Raw genomic sequence first — 22442 nt, forward strand, 5'->3', positions numbered from 1 at the left:
GAGAAAAGCAAATGAAAAAGCGCCTCCGGAGCGTAATTGGAAAAACAATGGTACATTGTGCCCTTCGATTGGAATAGGCCTAAGTTCAATTCTCATCACGACGGGAGGAATCTTTATCTGGACGATTTCGATCGAAGGTGAGCTAGCCAATCTCATATGGAGGTAGCAGGTTTTTTCCCTCCCGGAAACTCGGGTTTTTCATCCTGCATACAGACAAATCGGCCCCCTTCAGAACACACGCAATTTACAGACAAAAACTACTAGTTGTGGTAGTAGTGGAGGTGGACAGTAGATGGCGTTGATGGAGATGATTCGTAGTAGAGGTTCGGTGTAGTGGTTGAGACAGTTGTAGGTGTCCTCCCGCAATGAGTCTTCGGACTCCTTGGAGGTGTCACGAATAATAATAATACAACTTTGAATGACAATAGAAGGTAAATAGTGATCAATCAACAATTTTTATTACCATGCAAATGTAGCATAACACTTGAAGTTTCAACACGGTTAAAGTTCAGTATGACTGCCTCCAGTAATTTTGCAGATGTCCCATCCATAATCAATTTCCTGCCACATGTGGCAGAGCATATCTGACATAACTTTAGAAATGATGGCAGTAATTCTGCAACACAGCTTATCCAAATTGGCTGGTAGTGATGGTACACACTCGATCTTTTGCAAAGCCCCACAAGAAAAAAATCTAATGGTGTAAGGTCGGGAAAACATGATAGTTATGCTAAAGGCACCCCTCTACCAATCCATCTGCCTAGAAAATGGGTGTCAAGGAATGAGCTTTCATCTGTCAAGTAATGAGGAGGTGCGCCATCTTGCTGGAAATATTAACGTCCATCATAGGTCATCATTGTCATCTAATTGTGGTATTAGGTACCCAAGTAGCATATCCAGATACACACCACCAGTAACAGTAGACTCCAAAAAAAAGAAGGGTCCATACACTTTCTTGTTGCTTATGGCACAAAAAATGTTAGCATTTGGGCTAACGTTTACTGGTAAATATCTTAACTAATAAAGAAAAATCCACCAGTATGAATTCTGTCTCTATAATCCACAACACATCTTCATCTCTGGAAAACATTGGAAGTAAGACATTGGAAAGGCTGAAGGAAACTGTAGTTACTCTTAACATTTCCAAGTCATTATCAGGCCAGAAATATAAGTATACTTAAAAAACTGATACATTATTATCCATCTTCAACCATTATAATTGGATGGCTAGTTTCCGCTCTGATCACACAATATTTGTCACAGTGGATAACTTCCTGTCTTCATAATTCCTTCGTAACACTAGTGTTTGAACTTTATTCTCTCCACTTCCTCCTACACATAAACAATCTTCAGTGCTAATTTTTCTTGCAAGAAAAATCTCCCTGTAATTTTCTTTTCTTTGAACTTACGCAAATCTCCAAGCATAGTTAAGATTTTTATAGGTACAAACTTTTATAGATTTTCTACTGGACTGACCTCCATTATAGTTGTAAGAGGAATCCTCTTACAACTATAATACTCGTGGAAAGGCTTAGACGTTGGTTGCGCATTTTCACTATATAATTTAAGGAAATTACAACGTACTAGGATATACATTAAAATAAATTTTAATATATTTCGATATTTCGGCAACTGAAATAGGGCTGTGATATCGGGATGAAATTTAGCTTGGATTAGCTCTAAGGATTCAGATGTCCCACTCAAAGAATCACAGCCCTATTTCAGTTCACAATGAACTCAGGCTATTTTGTTTGGCAAGGAAAATTCTACAAACAAATAGAGGGGACAGCCATGGGTTCTCCACTCTCTCCCCACCCTTGGCCAACTTTTATATGGAGACTTTTAAAGAGAAAGCCTTAAACACTGCCCCACAAAAACCAACTGTTTGGCTTCACTATGTAGATGATGTGTTCGCTATTTGGCCACATGGCTCTAATGCACTCCTCCTTCTTAACACACTTAAACAACCAACACCCCAGAATCAAATTCACTCTGGAAGAGGAAAAAAACAACTGCATTCCTTTCTTAGACACAATAGTCACCTGCCAGCCTGATGGAACCTTGGTTTTCTCAGTATATAGAAAACCCACCCATACAGGCAATACATTCACCAACAATCCCACCACCCCTCCTCACAACAATATGGAGTCATTAAGAGACTACACAACAGGGCTAAACTTATCTGCTCGAATGACAATGCCCTAACCACAGAACTGAACCACATTCTCAACACTTTCTCAGCCAATGGCTACCCCCCCCCCAAACCCCCCCCCCTTCGCAACAAGGATTACTCTAAATCCATCACCATACCCTATATCCAAGGCACCTCGGAAAAAATCACAAAAATCCTAAAAAAGTATAACTTAACTTCTTGTTACAGACCATATAAAAAAATTGGCATCCCTTATCCGCTCTACTAAAGACCAACCTCCCCCCCCCCCACTAGACCTACCTGGTGTATACCAGATCCATTGCAGCTGTAAGCTGTCCTACTTTGGCCAAACAGGCAGGACAGCAAATATCAGAATTTCAGACCACAAGGACTACATCCATTTTCACCAATACAGCCACTCTGGTCTTGCTGACCATGCGCTGGATACCTGCCATAGAATACGGTGGAAGAAAGCCAGGATAATACACCGTAGCAAATACAGATATGAAAGGCTTTTCAAGGAATCAGCTTCAGCTCTAAGAAACAATCCAAACCTCAACAAATTGACTGCCTCAAATTTGGGAAACCTACATCAGAAGACCTTCAGCCCAATCGCCCAAGAATACCAACATTGCCCACTAGAGAGCACCATCAGGACTTTAGGAGAAATAATAGCTTCCCACTTCTTCCTCACTTACTGTTTTGTTGTGCACGCGTGCACGTATCTAGTACTTAAGTTCTTGAAAATGGCAACATGACGTTGCCGAAATATTGAAATATATTAAAATTTATTTTAATGTGTATCCTAGTACGTTGTAATTTCCTTAAATTATATAGTGAAAATACAACTATAATAAACAAGCTAAACAAACTTCTCTATCAAGCTCTGTCAACAGCCTTCCTCTTGAACTGCTTCCCAAGGACTACAACCACCAGCTGTTAAAAATATATATATATTTTGGTTTTTATCATTCATTATTCCAAATATTATTATTATTTTCAAGACTTCATGGAGTCAAAGACTCATCTGGGAGGTCCTTTTATCACACACACACATCTCGTCATACCGTGTCTTAAACACACTCAAACTCCTTCCAGACACCACACTCTCAGGCAAGGCATTCCAATCATTCACAACTCTGCATGAAAAAAAACCTGCCTCACTCCCCTACTCACACCCTCTTTATACAGTTTCCAAAATAACCTCTGGTTCTCCCCTGATCTCCCACTATTCTCTGTAGAACTTCTCCACCATTGATCTTATAACAACCCCTTATCAACTTGTAGGTCTCTATCATATCTCCCCTCTTCCTTCTCTCCACCAGACTCTGCAAATTACATCTTCTCAATCTTTCCTCATACTCAACATTCCAGAGGTCAGAAACTACCTTAGTCAGTCGCCTATGGACCTTTTCCAACATCTCTTCATCCTTCTGAAAACCTGGTGACCAACTCTGGGCACAATAGTCCATGTGTGGCCTAATCAAAGCCTTATACAATGGAACAAGAATCTCCCTACTTCTACACGTCAGTGTCCTCCGCATCATTCCCAGAAGTCTTTGTGTTGTCTTCACAATTTTGGCGATGTGTCCCCTAAATTTTAGATCCTTATCCACTATCACCCCCAGATCTCTTATTTCCTCTACCTCCAACAATATATTCTCACCAAGCATAAATTCTGCATCCCATCTTTGTTTTCCAAATTTTAAAACCTTACATTTTGCAACATTGAACCCCATTTCCGTGCCCAATCACTCAATTTATTCAAGTCTTCTTGCAAGGCCACAACATCTTCACTACTCTTTATGGTTCGTTGCAACTTTGCATCATCTGCAAACAACTGAATATCTCCATCCAAATCTTTGCCAATATCATTAATATACAAGTTAAATAGTAATGGCCCTAAAACAGACCCCTTGAGGCACTGTACTAGTGAATTTCCTCTTCCTGGATATCGCACCCCCATACACAACTTGTTGATATCTATTAGATAGCAAGTCTCCAAATCCAATGCACTAATCTAATATCCAACCCTATCTGCTCTAGTTTGACTGTCAACTTATCATGAGGTACTCTATCAAAAGCCTTTGCGAAATCCAAGTATATTACTATGTATCCTCCTCCTCTGTCCAAGGAAGCAGTCACTTTATTGTAAGAAGTAAGTAGATTACTAAAATATGACCTCCCTTTAGCAAATCCATGCTGTCCATCAAAGATTATACCATTGTTGTCAACCCAACTCTAAATCCTAGTTCTCACAAGCTTCTCCAACAACTTAACTACAACACCTGACACAGAGATAGGCCTATAGTTTGATGCTTGAGTTCGATCACCTCCTTTATGAAGTGGCACAATCTTGCCCTCCTTCCACTCTTTAGGAACTTGACCAAGTGCAAGACTCGTATTAAAAAAATATGTCAAGGCAGGTGTCAACTCTCTGGCACATTCCTTCAGAATACGCGGTGATATATTATCAAGTCCCACAGCCTTATTTACATCTAGTTTACTCAACTCCCCAAACACCTCTTGCTCACTTACAGTCAGTCTCTCCTCCCCATCATCAACTGCTCTCAATCTCTCCATGAAGTCACATTCACAAGATTGAAAGATCTTTATGAACTGCTCATTAAGTATCTCCACCACACATTCTGCAACAGCTGTCTTTATACTATTTCCTCCAATCAATGTCATCCTTCCATAATCATTCTTTCTTTTGCTGGCTACATATCGAAAGAACTCCCTAGGATTCTTTTTGGCTTCATTAGCTAACTGCTGTTCATACCTCTCTTTAGCTACTCTCACCAACCAAGTCACCCTCCTTGCTGATCTTTGTAGACCTCATGAAATTGGTTACTTCCACTTCTCTTATGCTGCCTCCACAATGCCCTTTTTCTCTGTATCGCATGCTTAATCTCTTTATTCATCCATCTCACACCTACCTTATTTAACCTTCTCACTCTTGGAATACATTTAGACATTGCATCTACTAAATAGTTTTTGAAAATCCCCCAAGCTGCATTGATCTCTTTTCCAGCTAACTCCTCATTCCATGCTACACCTGCAAGCTGTCTCCTTAGTTCTTCATAATCACCCCCCTTGTAGTTCCACATATACCATTTTTTCACAGGGGTCCTTGCACTGCTGGCAACCACCCAGGTAATCACCTCATGGTCACTTTCACTAATTGGTGGATGATTTGACACCTCATTTATAATTACATCCTCTGATGAGATGACCCAATCCTCTTAATCCTCGTGTGCCCTCTGTTACATACTGTCTGAGGTAGTTATCCCTCAAAAACTCCTTCTCACAAACTTAATGGAAGTAAAGAAATTCATTTTCTTTACTTCCATTTGCTATCTCTTCATTCCAGTCTATATTGCCATAATTAAAATCATCCATAATATTTATTTTATTATGGGTGATTTGACTATACATTTCACTATCACCACCATCCACATTATCAGGTCTATAACAACATCCCACCAAGTATTTGATTCTATTCACCTCCATCTCACACCACACTGCCTCAAAACCAGTGGCCCTATTTCCCTCTTGCATGGACATAACTCTTTCTCTATCATCAATAGCATTCCCCCCCCCCCTTTTTACTCCTTCTATCCTCACGAAACATATCATACCCTTCCATCTCTATTCCTGTCAGGACGTCGTCCTCATCTAACCATGCCTCACTTATTCCGACAATCTTTGGGTGAACAGATGCAATTAGTGCAACCATTTCATCTGCCTTGTTTCTTATACTTTTAGCATTGGTATATAAACACGACAGCTCATTTCTGGATCTACAGCTAGTTCCACTGATACCACTCAATCAAATTATTTTTAAGAATACATTCAGGAGCAAGAAGTTTCACATATTGGCATTTTCTTCCCTAACTTCCAGTTGCTCTGACTCAACAACTGGAAATATAGTGCTAAACTTAATGAAAATATTCTAATTAATTTGTGATTTTGCTCATGACATGATTATCTTAGCTAGAAATAAAATTAAGGGAACTAGCTCAAGTATCCATTCAAATTGGATTGAAGATAGACAAGTAAAGTAAAGATGATTATCAAAACGATTTTAAAAATATTATAATGGAAGACCAATGAGTTCAGAGAGCAGATTCATATATTTATTTGAATCAAATTATAAAAATCAAAGGTGAACAAACGGATGAAATAAAAGAAGGATACAACAAGACTGGATGGTTTTAGGGATGAAGAATCTTCAGAGAGGATATCCTGGTTTGTTTGAAAAGGAAAATGTTTAACCAATATCGTTACCTGCAATAATATTTGGTAGTAAAACTAGGAATTTACCTCAGGATATGGTTCAAAAATTGAGAATCCCAGAGAGAATGGAGAGGAATATGCTTGGTCTGATGCTTAGAGATAATTACTTTTAGTTGATTTGAGTATATAGAACATTATTAAATACATCACGCATTCAGAGTGAAGATGGACTGGACATAACAACATAAGTTAGTTTAAATTCTTAAAAGAATTAGGAAAAATAGACAATAAAAAAAAGGGGGGGGGCATGATGTGTACCCTTTTTTTATTATCTATTCTAAATTATCTAATCAAGTCTAAATTATTCAAATAATTTAGACTTGATTTGTTAGAATTATTAGGAATTTTTTCATTTGATAACAAAAAAGTAAAACCTACAATTTTTTGTAAAATCTGAATGCATAATTTAAATAACACATGATAAAATGTTACACTTACTCAACAGCTTTTACAGTGATTTTTCCTTGCATTCCACTATTTAAAGCATGCTGCTGGATATGCAAAGCTGCTAATCGTAGAGCTATATCATACTTCAGTTCAGGAGCAAACCTTTCTTGAACAACATCATTACAGCACTAAATATGTTTAAAAAAAAAAAAAAGAACTTGTATGTAATATATATATATGCTTAAAAAGAATATATAAAGAATGGTCCCAAAATAACAGAATGCAGAAAATGCAAATATAAGCAGAAATATTTTATTATCAGAACATAGTACATATGCAATGTAGGTGCAGGTTGTAATATTTAGACATACAATAACATTAAACAATCAATTGATAATCAAAATAATAATAATAATAAATTTATAATAACGAAATGTTCTGGTAATTGCCCTCTTCCAACTGGAATAAAACACTTCACCAATTCAAATCAGTTGCTGCTTTCAATTGATTAAGTGCTCACTGGCAGAGAGTATACAGTTCATTATGAATCCCCATAGACAATAGTTAACATAGAGTAGAGCATTAACTGCTAGGGCTCACTCTAAGTACGGGAGCAGCAAATCCAAGATAACTGATGCTAGACCATGCATAACGTCATTATATTATCAATGGCCTGATCCCTGTTGTTCTTTCTTTCTTTTCCTTTTTTTTTTTTGCACTCCCCCAGTGGTATTAGAGTACACAACACTCCTGGCCATATATGTCTGGAGGAAGTCCATGTATAGCAACATGGATGTTAAAGCCACACATGGACAGGAGACTTGACATGGAATCATGTTCAGAAGTCTTCCACCTCTACGGCATGCCCCTTCTCCATAGGATACTAACATCACCAACAATAAAAGACAGTATCAAAAATAATAGTAACACTGCAGCTCAGGAAAACACACCTCCCATAACTAACAAAATCACATGCAAAAAATTCTTCTACTTCCACTGTATCAATATTCATAGCCTCAACATAAACAGTAATAACATGCATGCTCACATTCATTCATCAAACCTTGAGTAGAATCCTCAACTATCCAAAGTACATTTTTACATAATTCCTTCCATATTAATGGCATAATGGTAGTAGTGTATTGTTCAGTTCTGACTTTCCATGCATAAGTCTTCTACTCAAACATTTCTATATACAACCAAGATGAAATCGCTTCCAACTGTATTGCAAGTAGTTCTTTATGTGCAGAAAGATATCAGAAAAACTTGAATTAAAATTCCAATAATTTTCTTGACCTACATAGTACCTCATCAAACCCCCCCCCACCACCACCAATAGCCATGCTAAAGCGTGCACTCCAGACTTAACCATCTTATATTGCTTATTCAAGCTGTCATATTTCCAACAGTACTTCACAATATAAACAACACCAAGAGAAAAGAAAAGAAATATAATTCATTTGCTGAACTTATTAATACTTTGCTAGTTTTCTACCTAGCCTCTTCAGAGCACAAATTACAACTGTTAGTGGACAGGACTCCACTAGATCATTGTAGCAACAATTCAAATTGTAACTGAAAAAGAACTAATGTCCTAATATGTCACCTTCTAGGAGCTAGATAACTATAAGGTTAATTTGAAAAGGGTAGACTCTTTGTTCTCAGAATCTCCCAGATCTTTGGCAAGTTAATGCAGCCATACTTGTTGGTTTGGGGGGAGTGCTTCATAGCATGTGCTGATTCTAAAAATAATCTCTCACACACCTTTATAATGACATCTATGTAGTAAAGTGTCCATTTAATCCTGTGTGAAGGAATATCCAGAGCATAGTCTATCAGTCCCAGTTTGCCATGTAAATGGTTCCTGATCTAATTTTTGTGTTCTTCAAGGCAGATATTAACTGATCTAAACTGCAGGCACAAGGAACTTTATACAATCCAGGATGTGCAAAAAGATGAAAAAGGTAAAAGATGAAGATGAGGGTTTGAGTCCCACCAAGGGCATGGATGTTTGTGATTTTCCTATTAACCACAGTCAGGAGTATTGGTGGCAGAAGAAAAGATAAGTTATTGGCCATTTGGTATAGATGAATATAGCATTTATATATATGTATATATACATTTAGCATTTATATATATATAATACAGTGTTTATTTAGCCTTTATATATAATTACTTTAGTAAACGATTACTTTATAGTAGTTCCTCGGCAGTAAGGAATGATGGCAGATTCAGCTGCAGTTGCAAATGGCATGTCGCCAAGTCCTCCACCATTTAAGAACTCCATTATAAGTAATATAATAAGGGACTTTGTGGCATGCAGTACTTGCGGCATGCATGAGTCTCAGGAGTTGGATATGTGGCTGGTGAGAGAGAGAGAGGGGTGTGTGTGTGTGTGTGTGTGTGTGTGTGTGTGTGCACGCAATATGCAGGCAATGGGAGGAAATAAATGAAATAGATATATCAATAACTGACCTAGTTGCTCCAGGAATGAGAAATGAATATCGAAAGATGAGTAGTGTGATAGGAGAGAATGAAGAAAAAAATATGAATGACAAAATAATAGTCAATAGTGTGGAAGGCGTGAGTGACTGCGAAAGTTTTAGAGATGGTTTTGTTTAGGAAAGTGAATTTCGATTTAGAATGACAGACTTGCAGAGAGAGAGAGAGAGAGAGAGAGAGAGAGAGAGAGAGAGAGAGAGAGAGAGATGGGCTGAAAGAGGAGGTGGAATGTCTTGTGAATGAGATGAGAAGTATTAAAGATGAGGAGAATGGAAGAGATAAATGCAAGATGAATCAGAGTAGGAGAGAGGGAAAGGAGAGCATTTTGGGAATGATAGAAGAGGAGAGAATGGAAACAGCAGGGGAGAGGGAATGAGAAAGACAGGTATGGGAATGCTAGAAGGGAGAATAGAAACAGTAGAGGAGATGGAATGAGAGAGAGAGAGATGTATGGGAATGATAGAAGAGAAGAGAATGGGAATAGTAGAAGAGAACGAATGAGAGAGAGAGTTATGGGAATAACACAAGAGAGAATAAGATAAGTGGAAGAGAGGAATGAGAGAGAGTTATGGGAGTGATGGAGGAGGAGAGAATGGAAACAGTAAGAGAGAGGGAATGGTGAGAGGTGTAATGTATGGTGACTCAATGATCCATGGTGTGCAAGATAGGATGTGTGAGGTGTGTTTGCCTGGAAGAACAATAGAGTGTGGCTATGGCAATTAAGAGTGGTGAAAGGATAGATGAGATGATTGTGATGGTGGGCACGAATGACTTGAGAGGCAGTGTAAATCGGGCGGAGAGTGATCTGAGATTCTTGCTTGAAGTTGTGCAAAAGAAAACGCAGCGAGGGAACATTGTGTGTGTGTTGCCTAGGTATGATAGTGACGAGCTGAGCAGAGAAGCAGCAATACTGAATCACATAATAGCCAGAATGTGTAAGAAGAGAAGGTTGGAATATGTGGATGTTTGGAGGGTGTTTGAAGATAGAAGGGAACTGTATGCTAGACTTCCTGCATGAATGAGGAAGGATGAAGGCATTTGGAAAGATTGTTGTTTTCTGAACAAGTCAGTGTGTCAATGCAGGGAAACTAGAATTTCCAGGGTGGATGATAGCAGGGATGGCCTCTTGTGGAAATGTGTGCTTGGAGGAAGGGGGATGATGTCAGGAAATATTGAGCCTGGGGGGGGGGGGGGTCGAGAGGGGACAATGATAGGTATAGAAGCAGTGACATTTTTATGCTCTATACTAATGCCAGGAGTATCTGAAATAAAGGAAATGAATTGGTGGCGCTGATAGCATCAACATGGCCAAAGATTATTGGGATTTCTGAGACGTGGTTGATGAAGGATGATATAATAACCAAAATTGAAGTGGGAGGGTACAGCATTTTTCGGCAGGCTAGGAAGGGAAAACGTGGTGGTGGAGTACTGCTTATGATAAGTGATGACTTATGTCCTCTTACAGTAGAGGCTTTGGAAGGCAGTGACACAAATGGTTTTGAAGGCATATGGTGTGAGGTAGAAATGGCCAAGACAGGATATTTATTGGGGTGTTGCTATAAACCAGGGAGCACAGAGGATGGGGACCAGGAGATGTTTAGGCAGTTGAGCTTGGCAAGTGCAAAAAGAATGATTGTTATGGGAGATTTTAACTACAGCAGTATGAGCTGGGAAGAGGTAAATGGAAGTAGTAAGAAGGGGATAGAATTTCTGGAATTCTTGAGGGACAAAATGTCTTCGGCAGCATGTGATGGAGGGAACAAGAGGTTCAAGAGTTTTGGATTTGATCATAGCACCAGAAAAGCTGATAATAAGTGAGATAACATTTCTCCCACCAGTTGGAGAGAGTGACCGTGTGGTTTTGACTTGGAAGATGAACAGACATGGAGGTGTATCAAAGAAAAGGGAACATATGTGGAATTATAAGGCGGGTGATTATAGTAGTCTTAGGTATCAACTAGGGGCAGTTCCATGGAGGGCAGAATTGGAAGGCCAGAATATCAATAGTGCTTGGAAAATGGTGAAAGAATATTTGTTAGCAGCAATAGTAAGCTGTATTCCAAGGGTGAAGCGGACACAATTTGGTGTAAAGTGGATGACAAATGATATCAAACAGGAACTTCAGTTGAAAAAGAGATTATGGAAGATATACAAGGAGAGGGGTGGAGGACAGATACATGAAGAATATAAGACACAGGCAAGGAGAGTGACCAGAATGGTGAGGAAGGCAAAACTGGAATATGAGAAGAGATTGGCACTAAGATCCAAAGAAAATCCTAGGGAATTTTTTAGCTATGTAGCCAGTAGCCATTATATACAGCGTTGGGTAGATAAGGGTAATGTTATCTGTGAAAATCAACATGGATTTGTTAAGGAGCGTTCTACCTTTGGTAATATGATTGTCTTTTATAATAAAGTGACAAGAGCAGTTGATGAGTGAAAGACATATACTGCCATTTTTTTGGATTTTTCAAAGGCATTTGACAGGATGCCACATGATATGCTGATATTTAAGTTGCAGCACATGGGTTTAAATGTTGGGTTAGTCAAATGGATTCAGGATTGGCTGACTGATAGGTATTAGAAAGTTATGTATGATGGGGAGCAGAAGCAGAAGGTTAATATCAAGGAAGCAGAAGGTTACACGTGAGGTTCCACAGGGCTCAGTACTGGGACCTGTATTGTTCAATCTTTATATCAATGATATTGTCAATGGATTGCAAGGGGACATTCAGTTGTTTGCAGATGATGTGAAGTTGAGAAGGGTTATCAGTAATAGTGCAGATGTGGCAGCCCTGCAAGAGGATTTGAATAAACTAGACAGATGGGCAAATAAATGGGAGTATCAGTTCAATGCAGCAAAATCTAATGTCTTGAAGTTTGGGATCCATCGATGGGAGGATGCATACTCGATTTTCAGGAGCTGTACCGGAGAAGGTAGGAGAGACAAGAGATCCTGGGGTGATGATTGATAGAAAACTGAAATACAGGGAGCATATTGCAAAAATGGTGAGGGTAATTCAGAGAATTGCTGCAATACTGAGAAGGACGCTGACCTGCAGAGATAAAAGAGTTATCATTCCGTTGTATAGGGCCCTGATCGGACCATACTTAGACTATTGTTCTCAGATTTGGTCCCCAGGATTTGAAGGGGATAAATTGACTGTGGAAAGGGTACAGAGATGGATAACAAAGATGGTTTCAGGACCATACAATATGAGGATCAACTGAGGGAATGTGGACTGCAGAGTTTGGTGGATAGAAGAAGGAGAGGTGATATGATCGAGACTTTTAAACTTGAGAGGCAGTTACAGGAAAGTAACTGTACAGGAAAAGTAAGTAGGAAAGTAAAAGTACAGGAAAGTAAGTGTTTTCACTTGGTGGAACGGCAGGAAGGAGCAATGACAGGTGGCCATCCCTGGAAGTTATGAAAGTAGGCTGTGCACAAGAGGGTGAGGAGTGGTTTCTTGGCATGGAGGGTGGTTGAACCTTGGAATGCATAGCCTGAGAGAGTGGTTGGAGTTGGGACCGTTAATGGATTCAAGGAGTGGTATGATAGACTTTGTATTTCCTAAAAACGACCTTCCATGATGAGGCTTTTGACTCCATGGAGGCCTGGATAATAATAATAATAATAACTCTTAGAAGAATGGAAGAAGGTAGCAAAATGAGTAAATGGTTTGAATATGGCATGGAGATTATGTTTGTGAAATACCTCGATGATGTACCTTAAATATAAAGGATGAGAATGGTTTTGCTGTTGGTCCCAAGAGGGGTGTGTGTGTGTGTGGGGGGGTACTTGTAGTATTTTATAAAAGTTGTAGCCATTGGCCAAAAAGTGTTGGAAAGATGCTCAATTTCAAAGAGCCAGGACTATGAGCACATGATCCTAGCTCTGTTTGAGTTCTGAGGAAAATATTAACATCTGACCTCCATGGATGCAGACACTCATCTTGGGATATACTGTTGAGATAGATGGTGGTATAATTGCTTATATAAACATCTTCATATATGAGTAGGTTTTATGTATAAATGGAAAAAAGATAATGAGTCATTAGATGTGCTTAGTCACTAATATGCTTAGAAAGGAAAGACAATTGTTACTTTATTTTTCTATTGTGAATGTGAAGTGTATTTTTCAATGCTAGTGGTTTAGATGTGCTAAAAAAATATCCTATGTGTCAAGGACATGAGGTCAAATAGCAAACCCATCATCTACATGCCAGCCTTGGTGGCTGAGTGGTTAGCATATCTGCTCTCCAGCCAAGAGTATGTTGATTTGAATCCCGCCAAGGACATGAATGTTTGTGATTTTCCTACTAACCATTTATCATATGAACTGCTGTAACCTGTATCCTGGTGCAGTATGAACTTTGATGTCTTTGTGCCACAAAAATCAAATCGCAATCCAAAATCATCTACATGGCACAGCCAAATTATAGGTTTAAGTGTAGCTATATTGAGTGCTTGATTTCCAAATGTTTCATATAAAAATCAGCTTGCTTGCCAGAAAGGGAGAGGGAAACTCACTCCAGTTCCATCTAGCTGTTTGTATATTTTTTCTTTCCATGAAAAATAACCAGAATATATGAATCTGAATAATTCAAATATGTCAGAGGGGAAATGGGTTAATGAGCTCAAGAGTCTCTCTCAGCTTTAAAGCAATGATAAAAATTTTATTATTGATTTAAAGTGAAAGGAATTTTTAATAAATGATAAACAGTTACCTGTGGGTGCAGGCAGTCCAGTGAAGAAGAAAGTGATTTGAATAAATGTTTGGCCAGTCTGTAGATGGAGCTGTCCATGCTGTCAACCAATGGATAAAAAAACAAAAAGGGGGGGGGGAGATATTAGGTTTGTGAATTTAAAAAACCTCATAGATCTGGAGTGGTTACATATGGGATTCCCCCACTTACTAATGCTCCCAATCTTTAATCCTAATTTGTGTTGATTTTTTTAAAGACTTATTTAATTTCTGAGTGCAAGCCCTAATCAATTTCTCCAAAATCTTTACCATCACCACTCCTGAGATACTAACTGGTTGATAGTTGGATATATTAGTCTTTGCACCACCCTTGCGCAATCGAATGGGCATACATTCTTTCCATTCCTGTGGAATCTTCCCTGTTATGAAACTCATATTAAACAGCCTGGTCAAAGGAATAGCCAGTTCTGTTTCTGCATCTCCCATATAAATATGAACTGGCTATTCCTTTGACCAGGCTGTTTAATATGAGTTTCATAACAGGGAAGATTCCACAGGAATGAAAAGAATGTATGCCCATTCGATTGCGCAAGGGTGGTGCAAAGAATAATATATCCAACTATCAACCAGTTAGTATCTCAGGAGTGGTGATGGTAAAGATTTTGGAGAAATTGATTAGGGCTTGCACTCAGAAATTGGCTCACAGTGAATCTCTACTTTGCAGTGAGCAACATGCTCACATTCTATAACGATGTTATCATTGAACTAGACAAGAGGAATGGATACACCATGATACTTTTTTTTGGATTTTGCTAAAGCTTTTGACAGAATACAGCATGGTAGACTGTTGCATAAATTGAAGAATATGGGTTTGGTTTATAGAATATTAGCATGGATGAGAGGATGGCTGACTGACAGATATCAACAAGTGATATACGGGGGATGTGAGTCTGCAAGATTTAAAGTAACAAGTGGTGTACTACAAGGATCAGTGCTTGGTCCACTGTTATTCAATCTGTACATTAATGATATTGGGAAGGATTTGACAAGCGACATACAACTATTTGCTGATGATGCAAAGATAGGTAAGGTAATCAGGAATGCTGCTGATATGTAGTACTTGCAGAATGATTTGAATAGGCTGGAATTGTGAACATGGGAAAATGGATGTTAGTTCAATGTCAGAAAATGTAAAGTCATTCACTTCGACATGATTAGATATCCAATGTTGTATTGTATTGATGGAATTATGCTTGAAGAAACTGATGAGGCTAGAGATCTTGGAGTGTTAGTAGATAGGAAGTTGAAGTTCAGGGGCCATGTAGCAAAGATTGCAAATACAACTCAAAAGATAATTGCAATGCTGGAACAAAGGTTCATGGTAAAGATAAGGATGTCATTTTGCCACTTTACAAGGCCTTGATAAGACCTCACTTGGACTATTGTGGACAGATCTGGTCTCCTGGTTTCCATTGCGATTCTGATATACTCTCCAGTATATGAGAATGTCCCACCCTCCATAAATTTTTCAATTTATGGAGGGTGGAGAAAGGATGAGAGGGCATCCTTGGAAGTTGAGAATGAAGGCCACCAAGAAGGGTGTGAGGGCTAGATTTTTCTCTCAGAGGGTGGTGCGCGATTGGAATGGATTGCCATTGGATGTGAGTACAAGCAGTGTGAATGAATTCAAGAATAAGTACGATAGTTGGTGTGTGTGTGTGGTATGTGGCCTCCCTCGATGAGTCTCTGACTACCTGGAGGTCTCTTAATAATAATAATGAATTAATAATTTATCCCTTAGTTAACAGATGGCGCAATACAAGGCACATTTTTTCAATCTTTATCCAGAATCAACTGACTTTTTTTGCATGTTTTTTTTTTAAGTATACAATATGGTTTTTAAAATATATATTCTGAAGTAAAGATATTTACCTGGACATAGAGATATTCAAAAGCAACTGAATCTTTCTGAAGTAAATCATAGGCATCTTTTGGTACAAATGTGACTCTAAATAAGCATCGTAAATGGTGTGCTCCTGGTCGAGCTGCAATCTGAAATGATAATAAATTTAAATTGGGTGAATGGTAACTGTTTACATAATCTATTCCCATTTGCTTTATCTTATTCCTATCTAAGAAAGGTTATAAATCTATAATAATTAGTAATATAGGTGATTTAGAAAATCATGGAGCCCTGCACTAAAGCCTAGCTATAGTACTTTTCAATTCACTTTAGGCATAAAATAAGCAACGTAGTTTCAGGCAAGGAAATTAAAATAATCTACTATAACTACCTAAAGACATTTGCAAATACCTAAATCATAATGAGATTCTCTCTCTCTCTCACACACACACACACACACACACACACACTGTAGGTTAGACAACATATATGCTATCTACCTGAATAAACAGGCTGGCACATAAATAATTTCTAATATAATGTTTAATAATCAAAAGAATTAAATGAAATATACTATTTAAATAATTAGAACAAGCCCATATGAATAATCATAATTGCTAAAATAATATGTCTGAAATTATATGATGTGAACTATGCAATGCAATATTTAGTTTATCAATGAATCCAATATTTTTAATTACCTCTTATAACCCAATTATTCTTTATGTAATAAATTCAATAACCTGCTAAAGCCAAATCACTTTGTAGTAGCAAAGTATGATCTACCATATGAATATTCTATGAGGAAAGCATATACAGCAAGCAATTATGGAAAGCTCAGCAGACATATATGACTAGGTTGACCTCTCGTCTATGGTCTAACATAAAAAGACAAAAGACAGCCTGGAGAAATGGCATGAGCGGAGTTGGATGAAAAGGAGATCAATGTTACCACACATTGATCACCTTTTCATAAGTAGATGGCTAAAACACAGTTTTTGAATGCATTCCAAAGTCAGAACGTTAAATAAGGTAGGTGTAAAATGCATGAATGACTTGATTGATTAAGCATTCAATCAGATAAAAAGTCATTATGAAGGTGGTATAAAGTGAGCAGTAATAATCAGTTATATAAGAGGTTTAAAAAGCAGGCTATGATAAAGTTGGTAAGAAAAGCCAGCTTACAGCATGGAATGCTTTGTTCGATTACCAAAAACAACTCCATTAAGTTCTTGCTATGTGCGGCCAGAAGAAGAAAGAATGCTTATCAGAGAATAATGAAGACAGTTGATAAGAATGATAGACTAAAAACTGCTGAGGATATAGTAGACATTCAATGAACAATTCATCGAGGAATTTCACTTCATAAGCATGGCATCACATGGAGTCTGAACACAGAAGGACTGGTAGATGAGAGAATGGAGATAACTGAGCAGGAGGTCTAGGAAGAATTAAGAAAACCATGTTAATAAGTCAAAAGGGATTAATCATCACATGATCAAAATGATGGTCCCATTGGGGGAACAGCAGGTTTGATATACTTGTTTAATGTCTTCACAGAGGGGAATCTGAATATGGAGTTGTGGCGTAAAATGTTTTAGACATTGATGAGGGAGGGGGCTAAGATCCACAATTGGGTGAATACCATTAGGATTCTTTATGATAAATGCACGTAAACACAAGAAAGATATTTAATTAACCAAATATTTCGGTCTGGAAATAGCAGACCATCTTCAGTGAACAAGAACAGTTTTAAAAAATACAAGCTAGAATTACTAACAATAGATTGTTAAAAATAGAACATGCCGCGTGATGTTATATCACTAAGTATTAAGTATAAAACGGAACATTTTGAAGTAGAGACATGATCGGAAAAAAAAAAAATTAATGAGTAATCTTGATTACTCATTAATTTTTTTTTTTTTTTTTTTTTTTTTTTTTTTGTGCTTAAGGGTCAAAGCTGTATAACTGAGAGGAGACCTCCACATAGCCTTTAAAAGAATGCTGAGAACCGACCAGGGCTTCTGACCTAATGTCCAATCCTCATCTTCTCGTGGTGCACCCTGTTGGGTATCTACCTGGATACTGAACGATCGAGGATGGGCTGGCAATTTGGGATTTAGCCGACCAAATTGTATTCTTATTGGTTAAACCAAAATAAAAAAATGATGGTGCAACATGACAAAATTTCATGCCGGCTGGGATGTCACCCGGTTAAACAAGGCCCCCGTTTTGGTGAGGGAACCAGGGCGAACAGCAAAAAAGTCAGCTACCGGAACAAATCTGAAAACAAACTCCAACTCAACATCACCAGAGTTAAAGATTGGCACTATCAACATAAGAAGCCTGAATGGCAAAGAAATGGAGCTAGCTGAGGAATTAGATAATTACCAGATCGACATAATAGGGGTGACTGAAACAAAAAAGACCAAAACTGGTGAGATCTTTCTGAGCAATAAATATAAAATGTTATATTCAGGCAATGAAAATCAAGGAAAAGAAGGAGTAGCCATAGTATTCAACACAAAATACGAGGCTAATCTTCTTGAATGGCAGTCACTCTCAAGTAGAGTAATGCAGGCAAATATGAGAATGGTGAACTGGACAATGAGACTTATTTGTGCCTATGGTCCCACAGAAGGTTCTACTAAGGTAGAAGTGGAGGAATTTTTTGAGGCTTTAGAAAAAGCAACTGACACAATGAAAAAGGAAAAGTTGGTCCTTGTTGGGATCTAAATAGCAGAGTAGGAAATCATTGTGAGACATACAAAAATATTTTGGGAAAATTTGGAGAAAAGAGCAAAGCTAATAATAATGGCAAATATCTGTTGGATTTCTGCTCAGGACATGGACTGGTTATTACTAACACCATGTTCCAACATAAAAATGTGCACAAATTCACATGGAGAGAAGAGGCTAGGAATAAGAAAAGTCTCATTGACTATGTTATTGTTGATAGTGATGTTTTCTCCCTGATGCAGGACACCAGAGTGTACAGAGGATTTGAAATTGGAAGTGATCACTATTTAGTCATGAGCAGGATAAAATTGAATTTCATATTGAAAAGAATAACATGTAAGAAAGTTTTAAAGCGAATAAAAGTTGAGCAGCTCTCAGATGTGAACTGTAGACTAAAATACACAAAGATTATTGAAAAAAAATTGAAAGAGTTTGAGAACAGGAATCAAACCTTGGAGATTCATTGGCAAACTCTGAAGAAAATATTGATTGATTCTGCCAGAGAGGTATGTGGTGAGGTTGTCTGCAAGGATAAAAAAATCAGAACTCCCTGGTGGACACAGGAAGTTAAAGAGGCAGTGAAGGAAAAGAAGAAGGCATATCAAAAGTTCCTGGCAAATAAGTCAGCTTGTGCTCTTAGAGAATATATAGACAAATGCAAGAAAGCTAAACACTGTGTAAAATTAGCTAAACAAAAGTCATGGGAGGACTTTGGCAAGAATATAGAAAATAAATATCAGGAAGGTGGCAAAATATTCTGGAGGTTGTTGAAGAAGCTTAGAAATGGAGGAAAGAGTGCTGCAAAAGGAGTCAGAGATGATAAAGGTGACATGAAAACAGGAGAAAAAGATATCCTTGAAGTATGGAATAATTACTTTGAAAAACTGCTAAATGAAACAAGCAGTGATGACAGCACAGTGGTAAAAAACGCTGACCAAGCATGCAGTCAGGAATACATATCCATACTTGAAGTAGAAAAAGCCATCAAAGGCTTGAAATGTGGAAAGGCAGCAGGAGTAGATGATATTCGACCAGAAATGCTGAAGTATGGTGGTATAAGAGTCTTACAGTGGCTGCACTGCATAGTTCAGAAAGCCTGGACAGAGGGACGAATTCCCAATGATTGGAGTAGAGCTCTCATAGTACCCATATATAAAAAGGGAAATAAAACTGCATGTGAGAATTACAGAGGTATTTCCCTACTGAGTGTTCCTGGCAAGATCTATGCAAGTATACTTGAGAAACGGTTGAGAAGAATTGTGGAAGAAAAGCTTGGTGAAGAACAAGCTGGATTCAGGCCAAATAGAGGCTGTCATGATCAGATCTTCACTTTACGACAAATAGTCGAGAAAGAATGGGAATATGACAAAAATCTGTATTTAAGTTTTGTCGATTTGGAAAAGGCATATGACAAGGTGCCAAGAGAGAAGCTATTCAATACGCTCCAGTTATATGGTGTCAATGGGGCATTATATCAAGCAATACTTAGTCTTTATTTGAGTTGTAAGTCAGCAGTTAGAATTGAAGGAAGTACAGGAAGATGGTTTAATGTTAAATCTGACAAGGATGTACATTATCCCCTATGTTATTCATTATCTATATGGATCACATTATGAAGGAAAGTGGTATTAAACATGATATCAAAATTGGAGTTGTTAATGTCAGCTCTTTGCTTTATGCGGATGATGTTATACTTCTAAATAAATCCGCTACAAGTCTGCAAGATTCTCTGACTAAATTGAATAACTGTTGTAATAGATATGGTATGAAGGTTAGCAATAAAAAGACAAAGACAATGAAAATAGGCAAAATCAGTGAAAATGTCAACTGTGTTGTGAATGGAGAACCTGTGGAACAAGTAAAACATTTCAGCTACTTAGCACGAATTTTACTGAAGATGGTAAATTAAATATAGAAATAGACAATAGAGTCAGCAAAGCTGGTATGGTGGGAAGTCAAATGAATAAATTCATATGGAATAAGAGAGAAATTAGTCGGAACACTAAATTAGCTGTATACAAGACAGTGTTCAAACCAGTTTTAATTTATGGATCTGAGAGCTGGGTCAGAAGTAAAACACTTGACCAAAGACTAGAGACTGCAGATATGAGAGTCCTGAGAAAGATTATAGGCATGAACAGATGGCATCAATGGCAATATCATATTAAAAACAAGGATATTAGGAAAGAACTTGACATTGTCAGCATCCAGGAATGAGTTAGCAGAGCTAATCTCAGGTGGTATGGTCACTTAAACAGAATGGGCGAGAAAAGATGAGCAAAACAAGTGTTCTCTGCAAGGTTGGCAGCAAAACAACCCAGAGGAAGACCAAGATATAGGTGGATTGATACGGTACAAAGTGCCTTAGACGATAGAAATATAAGATCTGATAAAGTTGGAGTCTTGACAACTAACAGACTGATTTGGAGGAAAATTGTAGATAGGAAGTTAGTAATAATGTAGTTTTTTTCATGTAGCACTATCATATCATGTGCAACCCTTGAGGGTGCATGGCAGGAATTTGATGATGATGATGATGATGATCTTGATTACTCATTAATTTTTTTTTTTACAATAGATTGTTAAAAATAGAACACGCTGTGTGATGTTATATCACTAAGTATTAAGTATAAAAACGGAACATTTTGAAGTAGAGACATGATTGAAAAAAAAAAATTAATGAGTAATCTTGATTACTCATTATTTATTTATTTATTTATTTTTTTAATCATGTCTCTACTTCAAAATGCTCCGTTTTATACTTAATACTTAGTGATATAACATCACGCGCCGTGTTCTATTTTTAACGATCTATTGTTAGTAATTCTAGCTTGTATTTTTTAAAACTGTTCTTGTAATACCACTGAAGATGGTCTGCTATTTCCAGACCGAAATATTTGGTTAATTAAATATCTTTCTTGTGTTTATGTGCATTTATCATTCAGTCTTATGTCACAAGTATCCTTAAAACAGCAAACATTAGGATTCTTCATAATGATCAGCATGGGTTTGTTAAAGGGAGCTATGTTTTAGCCATCCACTTATTATTATTATTATTCATGACACCTCCAAGGAGTCTGAAGACTCATCGCAGGAGGACACCTATTGTACAACTCTCTGTCTCCACCACTACACTGAACCTCTACTACCACTAATCACCTTCAGCACCACTACTGCCACCACCACCACAACTAGTATTTTTTGTCAGTAAATTGCGTGTGTTCTGAAGGGCCGATTCATCTGTATGCGGGATGAAAAAACCCAAGTTTCCCGGAGGAAAAACCCTGCTACCTCCATATCAGATCGGCTAACTCACCTTCGACTGAAAACGTTCATATAAAGATTCCTCTCGTCATGATGAGAATCGAACTTAGACCTTTTCTAATCGAAGGGCACAATGTACTGTCTTTCTTCCACCTGAGTAATGGAGGCGCTAATGTTTACAAAAGGGTGATAAGTGTATTGGAAAAGAGATGCATAAAGTAGAATATTTAGAATTTGTAAAAGGCTTTTGATAGGCTGTCACATAACAAAGAGGTTACATGGGGGGGGGGGTATCCTGGACAGATGCTCTGTTTTGGCATAGTTACTGTTTAACTTATGTTATACAGTATTGAATGATACCGGGAGAGGCTTAAATTGAGATCTATAGTTGAATTGAAGACTACCACATATGATGTGGTAGTCACATAAATAAGTATGATTAGCTTTTAAAAAATTACTATGATTGTCTCCTAAAAAATTACTATGATTGT

The 22442-nt window shown here is 37.7% G+C and overlaps 1 protein-coding gene across 6 annotated transcripts in view; it reads right to left on the minus strand.

Moving 5' to 3' along the window:
• LOC150104740 (uncharacterized) overlaps window positions 1–22442 on the minus strand; it is a 434041-nt gene that overhangs the window by 104769 nt on the left and 306830 nt on the right. For all 6 annotated transcript variants that reach the window (XM_090395917.1, XM_090395916.1, XM_090395915.1 and 3 more), the window contains 2 exons: window positions 15978–16097; window positions 6890–7026 (listed from right to left, as the gene is read on the minus strand). In XM_090395917.1, coding sequence (XP_090252043.1) covers window positions 6890–7026; window positions 15978–16097 — 257 coding nt within the window. The remainder of the gene's footprint in view (window positions 1–6889; window positions 7027–15977; window positions 16098–22442) is intronic.

The sequence above is a fragment of the Typopeltis vanoorti genome, chromosome 7 (genome assembly GCF_054136105.1).
Source record: "Typopeltis vanoorti isolate ZY-2024b chromosome 7, IOZ_Tvanoo_1.0, whole genome shotgun sequence".
Lineage (NCBI taxonomy): Eukaryota > Metazoa > Arthropoda > Arachnida > Uropygi > Thelyphonidae > Typopeltis > Typopeltis vanoorti.